This window comes from Zootoca vivipara, chromosome 9 (assembly GCF_965207765.1).
Source record: "Zootoca vivipara chromosome 9, rZooViv2.hap1.1, whole genome shotgun sequence".
NCBI lineage: Eukaryota > Metazoa > Chordata > Lepidosauria > Squamata > Lacertidae > Zootoca > Zootoca vivipara.
The window spans coordinates 64802036-64821416 of record NC_142592.1 but is presented as its reverse complement, the minus strand read 5'-3'; the positions used below and the strand labels follow the sequence as shown (position 1 = coordinate 64821416).

The 19381-nt window shown below is 48.8% G+C and overlaps 1 protein-coding gene across 2 annotated transcripts in view; it reads left to right on the top strand.

The window, feature by feature from the left end:
* Window positions 1–3425: 3425 nt before the first annotated feature.
* Window positions 3426–19381, top strand: part of PODXL (podocalyxin like) — a 70170-nt gene continuing 54214 nt past the window's right edge. For both annotated transcript variants that reach the window (XM_088652609.1, XM_035127355.3), the window contains exon 1: window positions 3426–3994. In XM_088652609.1, the coding sequence (XP_088508735.1) occupies window positions 3907–3994 (88 nt within the window). In that variant the 5' untranslated portion in view covers window positions 3426–3906. The remainder of the gene's footprint in view (window positions 3995–19381) is intronic.

Here is a 19381-nt window from a genome sequence, read left to right as displayed (position 1 = left end):
GTTGGACTCCAACTCCCATCATTCCTGTTCATCAGCTGTGTTGGCTGGGGTTGACAGAAGCTGGTGCATAGCTGCCAAGTTATCCCTTTTTTAAAGGGATTTTCCCTTATGCTGAATAGGCTTCCTCGCGAGAAAAGGGAAAACTTGGCAGCTATGAGCTGGTGGTCAACATCTGGAGAGCACAATGTTACCTACCCCATGATCTACACCAGGGTTTCCCAAACTTGGGCATCCAGCTGTTTTGGGGCTACAATTCCCACCATCCCTGACCCACTGGTCCTGCTAGCTAGGGATGATGGGAGTTGTAGTCCAAAAACAGCCGGAGACCCAAGTTTGGGAAACTCTGATCTACACTGACTGGCAATGGTTTCAGACAAGGGTCTCTCCCAACGCTGCTTACAGATGCCAGGGACTGAACATGTACTTTTGGCATGTCCAGGATGTGCTCTACCACGGAGTAATGGGCCATCTCTTGGCCTCAGTCGTCCTACCTGTGAAATGGGAACAGCAGTGAACATAAGTAGCCACAGGTGGCTGACCAGGCCACATGTTAGCAGCTGGAGAAGCTGGTTACTGGTATTGAGGACTAGTTCCTTTGCTTCCCTGGGTTTCTATTCAGATAAAGGGATAAGGTAAAATTATCACCATATGGAGCAGGCTTCCTCAACCTCGGCCCTCCAGATGTTTTGAGACTACAATTCCCATCATCCCTGACCACTGGTCCTGCTAGCTAGGGATCATGGAGTTGTAGGGCCGAGTTTGAGGGAAACTGATCTAGAGAGTGCTGATGTTGAACAGATTTCTACATGGTGGTCTGTGTTCGCAGTGGGATTGCTAAAGAGCCATGTGGGGACTGAGCGTGGTCAGGAGCCAAATAATAATAACAATAATAATAATAATAATAATTTATTATTTGTACCCCGCCCATCCGGCTGGGTCTCCCTAGCCACTCTGGGCTGCTTCCAGCAAAGATTAAAATACCATAAAATGTCACAGATTAAAAACTTCCCTAAGCAAGGCTGCCTTCAGATGTTTTCTAAATGTCAGGTAGTTTTTTATCTCTTTGACCTCTGATGGGAGGGCATTACACAGGGCGGGCGCCACTACCGAGAAGGCCCTCTGCCTGGTTCCCTGTAGCCCTGTAGCCCCATATCTGTTGGAGGACGAAAAGCAAAAGAGAGGGGAGTGGAATGGAATGGAGTGTCCTGGAACAGGGCATGGCTCGTTGGCTGGCACCCTGAACAGGAGTACTCCACTCTGAAGGATTCTGCCACAGTGCATCCCATTTTTGCAATGACTTGTATCCTGTTGGGAGATGGAAAGAAAAGTGGGGGGGGGGGTTGACGGAATGCAATATCCTCAGAAAGGGCTTAGATGAATGGATGGGATCCGAAATAGAAGTGCTTCACTCGGCAACCTTTTGCTCCAGCAGGTCCACTTGCTGCAATCACTTCTAGCCTTTCCTCATGAGGACCAGCAACCATTAGCAAACCATTAATTTGTCTAACCCTCCCTTTAAACCTAGCTAAGCAAATGGCCATTAATCAATACATCTTGTGGCAGCAAATGCCACAAATCAATTAGGCACAGTGTGAAGAAATCCTTTCCTCAGGGAACTTGAAAAGTGTCCAGGTTACTGGAGATCTCTCAGGCTGATCTCTGCATTTCCCACAGCTTCAGTTATTCATGTCCAGTTGTTCTCACTGTCCTCTTCGGCCAAGCTACGCACAGCTCAAGGACATTGCTAGCAGCCGGTGGTTGCACATGTGATATTGGACGGTGTAATTAAACTGTAAGACAGGCATAGGCAACCTCAGCCCTCCAGATGTTTTGAGGACTACAACTCCCATGATCCCTAGCTAACAGGACCAGTGGTCAGGGATGATGGGAATTGTAGTCCCAAAACAACTGGAGGGCCGAAGTTGCCTATGCCTGCTGTAAGGCTTGACTTGACTGCATTTGAGAAACATGTTTTGATTGTGGCATAAAGCTAAAACTATATCACCTTCCTAGGAGTTGTAGCGGCAACAGAGCCTGGAAAGGGTCGGGTTCGAGTTCAGCATGTCCAAAAGGGAACTGATTCCAGTTGATGTCCGTCCCTTTACAAGACAAACTGCTTTGGTTCGCATTCAACCGACAGCGCAATCCAACTCCATCCAAATGATCTCCGGCGGCAATTTCTTCCCAGCGTTCAGGATGTTGCAAGCGTAAGAAGAATAGGTAAAGGTAAAGGGACCCCTGACCATTAGATCCAGTCGTGACCGACTCTGGGGTTGCGCGCTCATCTCGCATTATTGGCCGAGGGAGCCGGCGTATAGCTTCCAGGTCATGTGGCCAGCATGACAAAGCCGCTTCTGGCAAACCAGAGCAGCACACGGAAACGCCGTTTACCTTCCCGCTGTAGCGGTTCCTATTTATCTACTTGCATTTTGACGTGCTTTCGAACTGCTAGGTTGGCAGGAGCTGGGACCGAGCAACGGGAGCTCACCCCGTCACAGGGATTTGAACCGCCGACCTTCTGATCGGCAAGCCCTAGGCTCAGTGGTTTAACCACAGGAAATGTCAAAACGCACACACGGTGGAATTGTTTGATGTGTTTTCCCCAGCAATGGTGATCCTCAAGCTTAACAGTTCAAAGATTAGTCTAGGGTAGTATTTGATTGTTATGTTCCTGCGTTGAGAACCAGGAGAGATGGGAGGGTGTTAAGTGCTTAAACCAGCCTCTTGGTGTGAGACGGACCCTCCAAATGTCCCTATTTTCCAGGGACAGTCCCAGATTTACAGATGCCATCCTGGTTTCTGATTTGATCCCAGAATGTCCTGCTTTTCCTTAGGACGTCCCTATTCTCATCAGAGAAATGTTGGAGGGTATGGAGTTATGCAAGCCCTGAGCCAAGGAGATAAGTAACTATACAGCCTTTAGAAGACATCTGAAGGCAGCCATGAATATGGAAGTTTTTTAATGTCTAATGTCTGATTCTATTTTTTATATATGTTGTAAGCTGCCCAGAGTAACTGGGGCAACCCAATCAGAGGGGCAGGATAGAATAATAATAATAATAATAATAATAATAATAATAATAATAATAATAGTAACGTCCTATTATTATTATTATTATTATTATTTTAATTGGAGAAATGTTGGAGGGCATGCGATTCTATGATTCAGCTCACCGACATAATACAGTAATTGAAAAGGGGTGGGGAATCCGCCGCTTGACCCTCAAGCTTGGGCAAGAGAAACCCACTCCCTCGCAGAGAAAAAAAGAGAGTGGGAGGGATCCAACAGACAGACAGACGTTCTGGCCAATCGCCGCTCGGGAAAACCTTCAGCCATTCAGGGAGCCCGCTTGGAGAGCTACGGACCAATCAGAGCGCCGCCTCCTTTCTCGGCGTTCGATCGTAGTAGCCGGGTCCCAGTTTGCGGGATCGCAGTCCGGGCAGCAGTAGCAGCACAGCAGCCAAGGTGTCTGTTGCGTCCGCGCGAACAAAGGCAGCTGTGCGCAATCGGGACTAGCGGCGTGCGCAGGCAGCTAAAGGCGGACGAGGAGGAAAGGATGCAGGGCGCTCTGCAGTAATTGGTGGTGCAACGCCGGGCTCGCTCTGCTGCTGGAAGCGCAGAATCTGCTGGCTTGGGGGTCTCGGATCTTGCCCCCCCCCACCGCCAAGCACCATAAGCCAGATCTCCACGGAAAGAGGCGAGGGGGGTCCCGAGCAAACGGCCCCGAGGGAACAACAAAGGAGGGAAAGGAGGAGGCAACGTGGGCTTGGCGTCGCCCCACCAGCTCGCCTCTTTCTGCTTGCCTCCACCGCCCCCAGGAAAAGGCTGATCATCCTACCGGGGGTCGGATCTCCGGCAAAGTTCGCCTGACGAGGCATCCCGGCCAGCGGGTCCGCGCTCTTCCCATGCGCAGAGGGGAACCCGGAGCAGCGCTCGCCATGCGCTCGGCGCTGCTGCTGCTGCTGTTGCTCGGCGTAATCTCCTCCTGCAGGGGTAAGGAAGGGCACATTGCCAGCTGGGATCCAAGGGGGAGCGGGGCAGCGGGGCAGGGGATCTCGAGGCTCCTGGCCGGCGAGCATGCGGGGCTGTTGTTTTCCAGGGAGGGGGGAGCACGTTGGCATCGCATCGCCTCCAAATGGGTGCAGTTCTGGAAGAGGAGAGGATGGGGCGTGGAACACTTGCTTGGCGTGCAGAAGGTCCCAGGTACAGTTCCCGGCGTCCCCCAGTAAGGCTGGGAGAGATTTCTGCCTGAAACCCTGGAGAGCTGCTGCCAGTCAGTGAAGGCAGCACTGAGGTCGATCCTGTGTAAACACCCACCCACCCAGGCTGTGATTGTAGCATAGGAAGCTGTTTTCTCATCAGTCAGAGAGTTGGTCCCTTTAGCTCAGTATTGTCTACACTGACTGGCAGCTGCTCTCCAGGATTTTGCCCACCCCAACTTGGAGACGCCAGGATTGAAACTTGGGACCTTTTTCACACCAAGTGTGAGCTCCACCGCTGAGTCGCAGCCTTTTTCCCAGTGACTTGACTGGCAGGTGTCAAAGGGCTGGGAAGGCAAGGATGGGGTAATCTGTCCTTAGAGCTGTATTTGTGAGGAACTCCCCCCCCCCCCCCAATACACAGAGATAGATAAATCTGGAAACACTTGTGGACCTGGTGTACTCTATGCATTCAAACCAGTTCTGGAACCCACAGCAACACTCTTACCCACCCAGCACAAAATTCTGGTGGTTGAAGTCAATGGGCCTCGTAGGAGCTAGCTGCTGCCACTGTTCAGCTTTAGAATATCAAAAGTGTTTCTTGAGAAGGGTGTTTCTGAGCACGTGCAGTGAGTTTCCTCCTTGAGTAACCACAGCTGACGCCGAGGAGTTAGAGACCGGGATTCCAAGTTGGAGGAAAGGGTCATGTTTGTTTTGCTTTAAAGGCATATCAATAATATTCGCTTTACAATTCCTCAGCCGGGTTTTTAGACAATTATGTTTTGGAGAATTAATTTTATAGAGAGATATTTTGCCAAATCCATGTGCGAGATTGCATCCTGCCTCTGGCTGGCCTCCTGCTTTGCAGCAGCCTCCCTTGGCGTTACAGCGCAGCATCCTCTGGCTAAGGAACTGGTCTGAGCTATGTGGATACGGGTACCACAGCTATATGCTCTCGCCGTCTGTTGTTATTGCTTTGCAGGCACATGGTGCTGGTGCTGCTGTCTTGCATTTGGCACTCTGCAGCAGCGATATCGCTTTGGCTGGTAGATGCCTCCAGATTCTTTCACCCCCCTCCTTTTTCACAACGTGCATATAACTTGGTTAACTGTGTCTTTCCAAATAGGGATGTGATTGTGTTCACCTGGACAGGTGCGGCAGGTGTTGCTGCAGCTCCCATCAGCCCCAGCCAGCATGTCCAATGGTCAGGGATGCTGCGAGTTGTAGCCCACCAACATCCGAAGGCCAAAAAAATCCCCAGCCCTGCCCTAAAGTCTTCAGGCTTTGTGCATTGGAAACGTGGTAGAAATCAGTAAATAATAATAGGTATCTGGGATAAAGAGGGCCCCAGTGTTGCTGGGCCAAACACCTGCTAGTTACGTTGGACAAAATTATATCTGCTTGGGTTTATTGATATGTCAGTTTGTCTGCCCCCCACATGCACAGGTTTTGTGGCTTATAGAGCTCTATTGCTCTCTCTAGAACCTGTCTTTTGTGATGAAGCTTGACCATCTTGCTGCTACACACGACTCTTCATCTATCTCTAGTTTTAAAAGCCGCTTTCCAACATGCAGAGGCTAGCGTGCTCATCCTGGGGCAACGCACTCGCTGGCTAGACTGCAAAGCGTGCTGTGATTTGGGACAGCCTGCAAGCTCAGAGCAGGAATCAGGGACATCTGGTTCCCCCACGGTCCCTGACTGTTGGCCACGCTGACTAGGGTTGAGGGACATTGGAGACAAACAGCAATCTTTAGTGCCACAGGTTCCCCAGGCCTGGTGCAGAGTCCACCCCAGACATTGTGGTCACTAGCTACACTCTCACTTCAGTAGTGGCCAAAACAGCCTCTTTATTCACACCAAACCACACTCCCGGCTATGTTTGTTCAGCTTTTGAAAACCTTGTTTTCTTTTGCTTCCACCCGTAGCCCATTTTCTTGACGCACCGTTTTGCACGCGTGATTTATCCCTGTCGTATAAGATGAGGTGTTTGTACGGCTGGCTCTGGTCACCGTTGCTCACAATTTGCTGGCCTGAATGCCCATTGCTATTGTAAATCTCCTGGTGATTTTTATTTTCATTTTCCATTTTTGTAAGAAGTTAATGCAACCCTGACTACCCAGGAGCATGTTAACAGCTCCTCAACCCAAGACAAATAGTTTATACTGGGGAAGAAGGGACATAGCTCAGTGGCAGAGCATCTGTTTTGCATGCCGAAGGTCCCTGGGTCAAATCCTGGCACCTCCCGAAACCCTGGAGAGCCCTTGTCTTTCGGTGTGGACAATAGTAGGTGGACCCAGTGGTCTGATTCTGCAACTTTGTATGCACTGTTGATTTCAGCTCTTGGGTTGGGTAGTAGTTGAGTAGCTGGGTCACCTGCCTTCAAATTCATTTCTGTATGGGGTTGCCCCCTGCCTTCCACAAACAGGAATACCGTGGGATAAGGAACCCAGCGGATCTCTGTCCGCAAAGAGCCCGTTGCATCCCCGGGGTCCCTCCCTGAAGTGTATGACCCTAAGTTACGTCCCATATAAGGGGGAAATTGCTGTTCACCCCTATGGAGGAGAACATAGAAGCACCGGGGGGGGGTCAAAGTTTACCCACCAGCAGCCATCATTCTTGCTCGGGATTCTGTAGGGAAGTCCTCTGCACCAAAAACCCACAGAAATATGGTTCGCCCTCCCACCACCCCATACACCCCAGATCTGTTGAATTACACAAACCCCAGTTCATTTGCACGCACAAACACAGCACCCAATATAACAAAGGGCATTTTGCTGATAACGAATAATAGGGTGCGGGTGGAGGGTGTGCAGAGTGGCCCTTTCTCCCCTCCTCTCACATCTACAATAATAATAATAAGATGAACAGATACAATAGATGGCAGGATGCTAATGTTGCATAGATGAAATTCTGGCTGGTGCAGCTATTCTCAGCTTTGCAGTGTTGAGACTTTGCTTGTCTGTTCAGTTCATATCTTGCCGAAGGAGCCCAGGGCAACGTGGTCATCTGCTCCTGCTGAAATCCCCCCTCCCCTTCTCCAGAGCTGTTGGTGGCGCAGGTGACTGATTCCCCTTTTGCACCTGTGCACCCCCCTGAATTAGGAGCCGGCTTGAGCCCTTGTTGTTTTTAGAGGGAATCCTGTTGCTGAGCACGGTGTGAAGGAGAGGCTGCTTCATTGCTAGTTCCATTGTTATTGATTGGAGGGTGATGAGGTGGTGCTTTTGGTTGGAAATTCTTTGCCCAGGACAGCAAACTAGACTCCCATTTCCACCCGACCTCCCTGCCTAGGAGGAACTCCTGTCATTCTTCTGGCATATTTACCTCTTCCAGATGTTGGTGCTAGAAAAGTGTCCTTCCTCAATTTGGTGCCCCCAGCCAGACACTGCAGGACTCCAGGTCCCATTTGTTGTTGTTTAGTCTTTTAGTCGTGTCCAACTCTTTGTGACCCCATGGATCAGAGCACGCCAGACACTCCTGTCTTCCACTGCCTCCCGCAGTTTGTTCAAACTCATGTTGGTAGCTTCGAGAACACTGTCCAACCATCTCGTCCTCTGCCGTCCCCTTCTCCTTGTGCCCCCAATCTTTCCCAACATCAGGGCCTTTTCCAGGGAGTCTTCTCTTCGCATGAGGGGCCAAAGTATTGGAGCCTCAGCTTCAGGATCTGTCCTTCCAGTGAGCACTCAGGGCTGATTTCCTTCAGAATGGATAGATTTGATCTTCTTGCAGTCCATGGGACTCTCAGGAGTCACCTCCAGCACCATAATTCAAAAGCATCAATTCTTTGGCGATCAGCCTTCTTTATGGTCCAGCTCTTGATGGTCCAGGTCCCATTAGTGCCAGTTAAACTTGGTCAAGGGTTGAAGATCATGGGAATTGTAGTCTAGCACCATCTGGAGGGTCAAAGGTGTACTTCCTCTCCTTTCAGGGCCGGCCACAGCATTCAGCACCGAGAAGTACCGTAGATGCTTCAGGTGGCAGGTGGGGTGTGTACTACACAACATGACCGGTGCCCCCTAAGCTAGCGTGGCATGGTAGCACATCCTGTCCTGCCACTAGCACTGAAATAAAACTCTGCTTCTGGTTGGGTTTTGAAAATGCCCTTTGGTGGAGGCGCCACCTTGTTCACGGCAGCGAAATAATTCGGGCCAACCTTACCTTGTTGTTGTTGTTTTTTACATAAGCTCTTTAAAACCCAGGTGTGATCAAAGCAATGTCAGAGCAAGAATCCTACAGCTGCAGAGACCATCCAAAGGCCCTGGGTGGGGAGCCTGTGGCTTCCAGATGTTGTTAGGACTCCATAATCAGCCCCAATCAATGGGCTGGGATGACGGGAGCTGCAGTTTAACCACGCCTGGAGGGCTACAGATGAACTGCACCAGTGCTAAGGCAGATGTGCCAGTTTCCTGCCCCATCTCTCTGCCTAGGTTAGGCAAAGTGGTGCCCTCCAGAACTTAGGGGTTGCCACTCCCATCATCCCTGATTGTTGCCCATGCTGGCTGATGCTGAGAGGAGTTGGAGAATAGAATAGAATCGATAGAAGAATCATAGAATCATAGAGTTGGAAGAGACCACAAGGGCCATCCAGTCCAACCCCCTGCCAAGCAGGAAACACCGTCAAAGTATTCTTGACATATGCCTGTCAAGCCTCTGCTTAAAGACCCCCAAAGAAGGAGACTCCACCACACTCCTTGGTAGCAAATTCCACTGCCAAACAGCTCTTACTGTCAGGAAGTTCTTCCTAATGTTTAGGTGGAATCTTCTTTCTTGAAGTTTGAATCCATTGCTCCGTGTCCGCTTCTCTGGAGCAGGAGAAAACAATCTTTCTCCCTCCTCTATATGACTTCATTTTATATATTTGAACATGGCTATCATATCACCCCTTAACCTTCTCTTCTCCAGGCTAAACATGCCCAGCTCCCTAAGCCGTTCCTCATAAGACATCGTTTCCAGACCTTTGACCATTTTCGTTGCCCTCTTCTGGACACGTTCCAGCTTGTCAGTATCCTTCTTGAACTGTGGTGCCCAGAACCAGAGCAGAATACAGTGGTAAGAATAGAATAGAATAGAATAGAATAGAATAGAATAGAATAATTTATTGGCCAAGTATCAACCATACTTGGAATTTTGCTTCAACTACATTGCAATGTAAAGAAAAAACATACCTCATACAAACACTATTCCCCTCACAATACAACAACACAGCGGAAAAAACCCATACCAGGCACCCCCAAACTTTGGCCCTCCAGATGTTTTGGACTACAATTCACATCTTCCCTGATCATTGGTCCTGTTAGCTAAGGATCATGGGAGTTGTAGGCCAAAACAGCTGGAGGGCTGCAGTTTGGGGATGCCTGCCCCATACCACCAACTGGCCTCCCTTCCACCCACAGCTACAGATTCAACAATTTGATGGCACAAGGAAAAAAGCTACTCCTGGGCTTAGACGTTTTTGTATATAGAGTCCTGTACCGACGTCCGGATGGGAGTAAATCAAACAGGTAATGACCAGGATGCAAAGGGTCTACATCAATTCTCTCTGCTTTCTTCCTGACTCGAGCAGCAAAAAGTGTCTCTATAACATCCTGATTATATTTTTGCTTGTGTCTCTCAATTCCCTACTTTCTGGTGTCCAATGCTCTCGTGCCCACTTGAACAACTCTGCTTCCCCCCACAATGCCTGCAACATTGCGCCAGATCTTCACCCTCTCTGGCAGAGAAGCCCTCCTCAGCCCTTCCATCTAAGATTCCTCAACCTGGAGATGCCAGGGTTTGAACCCTGGATTGTTTGCCTGCCAGGCATTTGCTGTTTCCAGTTAGGACAATCCTTGTTCCATGTTCCGGGTCTTCCTAACCATCTATCAAAACAGGTGGTGGTATTTTTAGGCGCAACTGTTCCATGTACTTTTACTACAACAATATTCATGTTAGCATGTCAAATTGGAAGCTTTTGAAATCGCTACCTCTATCGTAACACTGAGACCACCTCAGGAAAGGAGACTCCATATTCTAGAATTATTTCCATCATAGAATCATAGAGTTGGAAGAGACCACAAGGGCCATCCAGTCCAACCCCCTGCCGAGCAGGAAACACCATCAAAGCATTCCTGACAGATGGCTGTCAAGCCTCTGCTTAAAGACCTCCAAAGAAGGAGACTCCACCACACTCCTTGGTAGCAAATTCCACTGCCGAACAGCTCTTACTGTCAGGAAGTTCTTCCTAATGTTGAGGTGGAATCTTCTTTCTTGTAGTTTGAATCCATTGCTCCGTGTCCGCTTCTCTGGAGCAGCAGAAAACAACCTTTCTCCCTCCTCTATATGACATCCTTTCATATATTTGAACATGGCTATCATATCAAATATATTAGAAACATGATTTCTAATATGTACCTAACCAAACATAATACAACTTTCCCACAATTTGAATTCTTCCCACTGCCCAAATGCTATTGAACTGCCCGTTTTGAATCTGGCTCACCGTTTGTTTGTTTAAAAAAATCAACCTGCAGGCGTGTTTAAAAAAAACCTTCTATAGGAATGGTTACAGGTAGGTAGCCGTGTTGGTCTGGATCGAAGTAAAATAAAAAAATTCCTTCAGTAGCACCTTAAAGACCAACTAAGTTTTTATTTTGGTATGAGCTTTCGTGTGCATGCACACTTCTTCAGATACACTGTATCTGAAGAAGTGTGCATGCACACGAAAGCTCATACCAAAATAAAAACTTAGTTGGTCTTTAAGGTGCTACTGAAGGAATTTTTTTATTTTACTTCTATAGGAATATTAGGGTCTGCTGCCCTTGCTGCTCCACTCACCTACCCCCGTTCCCCCACACCTGGCCAACCCCTCCTCCCTTTGCGCTTCACCCACCCCTTCCTCCCAGCTTGCCCCCTTTAAAGGAGCATCTGCCCCCCTCTATTAAATAGCTCTCCTGGGACATCTGCCCCTCACACTACTTGCTTGCTCGTCTGCCTACCATTTTGTCATCACACTGGAGTTTGTGCAGCCAGTGAACTACAACGTAACGACAGCTTTACATTTTTATGTATATAGGAAGATAGGGACTTTATACCAAGCCAGACAAATGGTCCATCGGGCTCAGTATTATTATTGCTCAATGGGAGTGGCTGCCTGGGATTTCACGTGGGGCATCTTTCCCAGCCTACCTGGAGATGCCGAGGATTGAACCTGGGAGCTCGTGCATGCCAAGCAGATGCTCTACCGCTGAGCTACGGCCCTTATTGTACATCATGAATGTACAATGTTGTACAGTCACTCCTGAATACCTGAAGGCAATGCCTGGGAACTGAACCACAACAAAGGGCCTTTTCATCCCTTTTTAACAAGCTTGGCTCCCGCCCCCTATGAAAATGTGAGGAAGGATCGCCTAGTGGCCTGCGGCAGGCAGGAGTTTTTGGTTGTTTTCCCTCCTCGAACCTTTGTGACCTTGGAGGAGTCGTTTTGATTCTGCTACAACTTCTCATTTCCCCCAGCCTTTGCCTGGAACCTGTCCTGCAGACTAATTTTAAAGGCAGAACAATTTCACACGGTCCAATTGTGGACTTGCATAGATAAGGTGTTGCTTTGTGACTGCTGTTCCCAGTGCCTGCATGCATTTGGCAAAACTACTTCTTTATGCAGTGCATGGCTGAACTGTGGAACTCGCTCCCGCGGGAGGCAGTGATGACCACCAACTTAAAGGTAAAAGGTAAAGGGCCCCCTGACCATCAGGTCCAGGTCCAATCGTGTCCGACTCTGGGGTTGCGGCGCTCATCTCGCTCTATAGGCCGAGGGAGCTGGCGTTTGTCCACAGACAGCTTCCGGGTCATGTGGCCAGCATGACAAAGCTGCTTCTGGCAAACCAGAGCAGCACACGGAAACGCCGTTTACCTTCCCGCCGGAGCGGTCCCTATTTATCTACTTGCACTTTGATGTGCTTTCGAACTTCTAGGTGGGCAGGAGCTGGGACCGAGCAACGGGAGCTCACCCCATTGCAGGGATTCGAACCGCCGACCTTCTGATCAGCAAGCCTTAGACTCTGTGGTTTAACCCACAGCGCCACCTGGGTTTCCCCTAATGTAATGCTTTTTCGTATGTTATCTTTCACAAATTGTTGTTGTTTAAACAAATTTATTTTTTTATTATTTTTCCGCTGGAGGGGCAGCGCAAAAGGAAATCTCCACCCTTTCTCCTTCTCTGTCGCTTGCTTGTTTTCACAAAGCTTGGGCCATCTGTTGACGCATGCTGAATGCTGTCTGTCGTGGAAGTGATCCCGCCAGACAGCAAGATTAATCCAGATTGCTTTGTGTGTAGTAATGACTGGAGCTATCTTCAGCCTCAAAGGAGCCCACAGCCCTTTTGCCCTAGAGAAAGTGAGGCTTGCACCTCCCAGCATCTTTCCCTAGCCTCCAAATCACCAGTGGGTTTCCTTTCTTCTGCCCCTGATCACGGGCAAATCTCCCTTCAGCCCCCCCAGATTCAGCATGCAAAGATTAAAAGTATTTCTGTGCCACTTTTCATTCAAGTGAATCTCAATGCGGCTTGCAAGCAATACAGAACCATAGGACGTAATAGAACATCGCATAGATACAGCGCAAATCATATAAAATAATTAACAAATTATCAATGAAGCTATTGCAAATCGTCAATTTAAAAAAATTGTGATCTATAAAACAGTATTGACAAAGCAGGAAGTAAATAATAAGCTAAATCTCCAGCCAAAGTCATATTGTATCATTATCAAATCAATATGGCATTGGTAATCTATAAAACAACATTAACAGAATAGCAACTGGGGGGGGGGGGAAGCTAAGCATTAAGTTTATGGGGGCAACCTGGGAGTCCACCTAGGAAAGGGAAAACTGATCCTAAACCAGGCATCCCCAAACTGCGGCCCTCCAGATGATTTGGCCTACAACTCCCATGATCCCTAGCTAACAGGACCAGTGGTTGGGGAAGATGGGAATTGTAGTCCAAAACATCTGGAGGGCCGAAGTCTGGGGATGCCTGTCCTAAGCCAAAACTGCCTTGTTGGATATCTTCTGAAGAAGAAAAGGCTCAGGAGTAAGCCCCTACAAAAATCCACAGTGGAGGCCCTAAGATGTTTGGATGGTGCCTCCTTCCAGCAAGTCTTACGGCCAAGCCACTGCCAACCATCTGGTTCTGCTTTCCTTTGGACCACACCAGTGAGGCTGAGATTAGGACCTGTCGTTTGGGCAGCCCAGGACCTCCAGACACACTGCCCAGGCTTTTGCCCCAGGGAGGTCACTTCAGTGCCGCTAACACAGCAGTTTGACTTCACCCCCAGAGACACACTCCATGGTCTCTTGAGACAGACGGGTGCCAACAAGTTTAAGTTCTTACACACACTCTCCATTCCCCCATGGCTCATAATCTTTCGCTCAATTCAGTTCATTAAAATACACACAATGCACATCGTTAAGCAGGCTCAGCCAGGTGCTGTGTTCGATGGGGTCCTAGGGTTGTGGGCCTGGTGGAGACAGTGGGGCTCTTGATGAGGAGGAACCAGCCCATGTCACTCTAGATCAGGCACGTCCAACAGGTAGATCGTGATCTACCGGTAGATCACTGGACGTCTGTGGTAGATCACTGGCTCCCCCCAAAGCAGCTCAACAACCTTAGCGCCCCTAAAAAAAGCTCAACATTTTTGCCCTGCACCCCCCAAAAATGTGGCTTTCCTTCTCCCTAACACCCCCCCAAAAAACACCAGGGCTTTCCTCCTCTCTAAAAAGCTCAACAACTTCGACCTGAACCCCCCCAAAACAGGGCTTTCCTTCATAGAAAGAGTTCAACAACCTTGACCTGAACCCCCCAAAAGGGGGTAGATCACTGCCAGTTTTTAACTCTGTGAGTAGATCGCAGTCTTGGGAGTTGGCCACCCCTGCTCTAGATAATCAGGAGGAAGTCCAAGACGAGCCTCGTGCATCATTTTGAGCCACACAGATGCTCACTCAAAGACATTAATAGCCTTTTTTTTTAATTTGAAAGGATGTCTGAATTGACAAACCATGGTGTAAGGGTGTTGCTGCAGCTACTCTCGAGTAAGGACGCCTGCTCCGTACTTGTCTTTAAAGGTTTTATTGTGCATAGTATTTACAGTGTAGAGGTAGCAGAAAACATGACCTCCTGGTCACTCGCAGAATCCAGGAGTGGACGTTTCCTGTTGAGTGACCAGCATAAGAGTTTGGGCACCCCGAAACGCCTCCTCCCGACTTTACATTTGGTGGTGCGCCTTAATTCGGGCGCCGGAAGGGGCTGCCTGTTCCCCTCTACCTGCTGGTCAAGGGCTCTTCCACATCGCCGAGCCTTGCCACCTCCATCCCGCTCACTTCCTCATTCCCCCCCCACCTGACCCACTGCTGCTGCTCTCACTGGGCGAAATGCTGGTCAGCAGGATGGGGGGGGGAGCCTCCCTGTAGGAAGGTCCCCTGACACATGGTTTGCAGTTGATTGTTAACTTGGAAACCTGGGCTTGAGGTGGGTTTGCAGACACTTCCTTGTGCGATGTCATGGAGAAGTCTTAAGTCAGGGGGCTACTGCTTGGTGGAAGGAGAGTGAAGCAGAGTAATGAGTGTTTAGAAAGATGAGGGCTGAGATAAATTAAAAGGAAAGCAGCCAGGTCAGTTGTTCTCAGCCATAGTGTGCCTATTGTACATTTGGAAACGCATACCGTAATGTGGGTTCTAAAGTATGGTCATTGCAAAGCTGCACCTCCATGGTTTGGTATGGTGCCTGAACTGAACAGGAAAGATGGTTTGCCAAACCATGGCTTGTCCAGATATCTGAACTGATAGCATCTGTGTTTGGCAGGAAGTCTTTTCTAAGCCCTGCTGCATGGGATCCCTTTCAGCTGGGGAAATGAGTGACAGAGGGCCAAAGTACAGGTGAAGTTAAATGCCTCTTTGCACTTAACGTAGAAGTGTTTCATTGCAAAATACAAATTACATCAGCTCTGGTGAGGCTGATGATTAACCGTATCAGAACCGGCGCAGAGCAGAAATGTAACACGTTCCTGCAGAACAACCCCTTTCTCAAGCTGGCGTGTTTGGTATGGTATCTGAATTAAGCATGAACATGGTTCAAATGTAGCACCAAACCATGGTTTGCCATGATATCCGAGCTGACAGCATCGGATAAACTTGGGTTTGCAAGTAGCCACCGACCCAGGCTGATTTGCAGATCACGGTTTGGCAAATGAGAGCTAAATTGCAGGTTAAATGCCTCCTTGCATATGTGATTTCCTATTCTCCCTTTAACTTTCCATAGCATTCAGCTCTTCCTGCCCCTAAGCTTCCCATGAGGTGTTCTACCCCACTGAACCGACCTTTTATCATGTTGATATGATTTTATTTATAGTCAAGGACCAGCTCTTAAAAATAACATATAAAAATAAAATAAAATAAAATGAATCCCTTTGAAAGAACAATTTCAGGGAACGTAATGTATATATGATGCCTTGAACAACATTTAAAATAAATTGCTAATTATATATACAATGCTAAAAAATTTAACCCTTAAAATAGAAGCTGCAGAAAACTGAGCCTAGCTCGCTCGGGGTACCAAATTTTGGGAAATTCAGACGGACTCGGGAGAAAGTCTGTGTCTGCATATTTGGGCACAGAATTTGGCGACTGCCCTGGTTATCTTCTGGTCTTTGCCTTGCAGGAGCAAGTTGTATGATTGCTTTTCCGGGAGGCTTACTAACCTCACCAGTATGGGATCCAGGAGCTCCCTTCGAGCTTCTTCATAGAGGGGACATCTGAAGAAAAAGTGTTCTGGGCTTCCTATTTCCCCTAATGGGCTTACGCAGAGTCTTTGGGCGTATGGGATTTTTTTGTAAAGTCCCTCCAGCACAGGCGTGGGCAATGCCGCACTTCTGGCAAGTGAGAAGGCCCTTCTTGCGTTTTTTGACAGGAGAAAGGAGAGGTAGGGTGCCGGGGCGGCTATGTATCTCTCAATTTCTCCAGTTCTATATTCAGGGCATCTTGAGCCTTTTATCATTCCTGAAAGAGCTACACCCTACGTTGGCTATGCGTAGCTTGCTGTTTCTCAGCCTCAACAATTGGGATGTTTGTGAACGTTCTTCTGCATCGCAGTAGCACAACCCCCAGCTAGCGAGACCTTGCACGCCAGTCTTTTCCTGCAAATTCGACAATCGTAGGGAAGATGAGAGCAAACCTCCTGTTTCCTTTGGAAAGGGCTTAACATCACTTCCCTTCCTTCTCCTCACTGTTGGCTTCGGCATCTCGCTCAAGTTTGCGAGCCGTATCACATTTATGCCTACAAGATGACATTTAGCTGGGCCATTGTAAGGCTTAATTTATGAACTGTTCTTAATGGCCACTTCTAATGCAGAACAATCATGTGGTCCCTCGAAAACCTTAGTGATAATTTTGCAGTTAGGGCTGTAGGAAGACGCTTGAGCCACAGACCCCTGGTCCATTGAGTTCACTGTTGTCTACACTGACTGGCAGCAGCTGACCTCAATCAGGATTTCAGACTGCATTCTCTCCCAACCCTGCTTGGAGATGCTGGGGACTGAATCTGGGACCTACCACTTCCCATAGGAGCAGTGTTTGAAATTAGCCAGGAGCATTTTATACCTGAATATTGGCCTCTTGTGACCAAATAATAATAATATATTTATACCCCGCCCATCTGGCTGGGTTTCCCCAGCCACTCCGAGCGGCTTACAGCACATATACAAAATAGGATAACCTGACGTTTCCACCATTTGGGGATCCCTTGGATCTCAACTGCTTTCACACGCTATTACCCCATCCTGGAGAATTCTATCCGTTATATATTATCTGCACAATCAGAATGAATTTCAGGAACCAAAACGCTTTTCCTGTATGGCCTGAGCAGGAGCATTGAACAACATTATAGCTAACTGTTGTCGCTTGCCTTCACTTACCCCGTCCCACTGTTCTGCTAACAGTTGTTGAGAATATTCCTACATTATGAGTGGTCTGTGTCGCCATTGAGGAAAAAGTGGTCGGAATAGGCCTATATGTGTGTGGGTGTGGGTGTGTGTGGACCATTCCTGGATCAAGTGACTTTTCTCTAAGTTCTCAAAAGTTCTTCACCTGGCTCAAAGTTGCCATCTGAACTACCTAGCCAGATGCCACAGCCATTCCATCATTTGAGAAATGATACTTGCCTCAAAATGGCATCTAGGCATTCCATTTTGGCGACTGGAACCTTGGTTTAAGGAGCCATTCGGCGCCTAGGAGCGTCTCCACCCCCATCGTTTAAGGAGCATCTCCACCCCCATCGTTCTGCCCGGACACTGAGGTCCAGCGCCGAGGGCCTTCTGGCGGTTCCCTCATTGCGAGAAGCCAAGTTGCAGGGAACCAGGCAAAGGGCCTTCTCGGTAGTGGCGCCCGCCCTGTGGAACGCCCTCCCACCAGATGTCAAAGAGAAAAACAACTACCAGATTTTTAGAAGACATCTGAAGGCAGCCCTGTTTAGGGAGGCTTTTAATGTTTAATAGATTGTATTTTATTTTTCTATTGGAAGCCGCCCAGAGTGGCTGGGGGAACCCAGCCAGATGGGCGGGGTATCAATAATAAATTATTATTATTATTACTATTATTATTATTATTAGCTGAGCTTCTACCACTTATAAAAGGATGTCATATAGAGGAGGGTGAAACGTTGTTTTCTGCTGCTCCAGAGAAGCGGACACGGAGCAATGGATTCAAACTTCAAGAAAGAAGATTCCACCTAAACATTAGGAAGAACTTCCTGACAGTAAGAGCTGTTTGGCAGTGGAATTTGCTGCCAAGGAGTGTGGTGGAGTCTCCTTCTTTGGAGGTCTTTAAGCAGAGGCTTGACAGGCATATGTCAAGAATGCTTTGATGGTGTTTCCTGCTTGGCAGGGGGTTGGACTGGATGGCCCTTGTGGTCTCTTCCAACTCTATGATTCTATGATTCACTTCCCATAGGAAATAGTTCAAATAGTTGCTACCATTTTATTGCTACTTGGTCTCCTACAGCTTTGTCTTTTCCTTCTTCAGATCCTGCAGAACTTTTCTGGAGTTCACCCCCCCCTTTTGTTTGGAGCAACTGTGTCACCCAGGCTAGACTTTGGGGGGGGGCTCAGCCCCACCCTCGACTCTGCTGGTGCTGGGCTCCAACGGGCTAATTGCGCAAGGATGCTGGAGTCTCTCTGGGTGTCTACTGACACACAGGCCTGGCGGCTGCCCTTTTTACACTCCCAACATCTGCAGCCGTCTGTTTATTCTGTCGCCGGGCAGACAGAACTGCCAGCTCGGTTCTGTGCCAGCCAGCGAGGGGAAGCCACAGCTGTGCGGGATGCATGTTGATGTCCTTTTGCAGAGTGTGTCTGGGAGGGAGATACAGGGATATGGAGGAATATCTCAGATATTGCTGCATGGGGAGGGGGGGAGTGTCACTGCCCTGCTTCCTGATGCTGCAAAGGCGATGCTTTCATTCCTACCCACAATGCAGTGCTGCAGGGATAGGTCTGTAATGATCCAGAGGTTTGCAGTTAGTGAAACATTTTTTTGCGGAGGGGAGGTCATACATGTTTCCCCAACAGCTGCAGAGAGTTATTGTGGCACCTTACAGACTTGCGTTAGCCTGGAGGGGGTTGGAGGATTGAGGTTGAATCCCGACAAGACAGAAGTACTGTTCGTGGGGGACAGGGGGTGGGCTGGTGTGGAGGACTCCCTGGTCCTGAATGGGGTAACTATGCCCTTGAAGGACCAGGTGTGCAGCCTGGGAGTCAGTCTGGACTCACAGCTGTCCATGGAGGCGCGGGTTAATTCTGTGTCCAGGGCGGGTGTCTATCAGCTCCATCTGGTATGCAGGTTGAGACCCTACATGCCCGCAGACTGTCTCGCCAGAGTGGTGCATGCTCTAGTTATCTCCCGCTTGGACTACTGCAATGCGCTCTACGTGGGGCTGCCTTTGAAGGTGACTCAGAAACTGCAATTAATCCAGAATGCGGAAGCTAGACTGGTGACTGGGAGTGGCCGCTGAAACCCTATAACACTGGTCCTGAAAGACCTACATTGGCTCCCAGTGCGTTTTCAAGCACAATTCAAAGTGTTGGTGTTGTCCTTTAAAGCCCTAAACATCCTCGGCTCAGTATAACCGAAGGAGTGTCTCCACTCCCATTGTTCAGCCCGGACACTG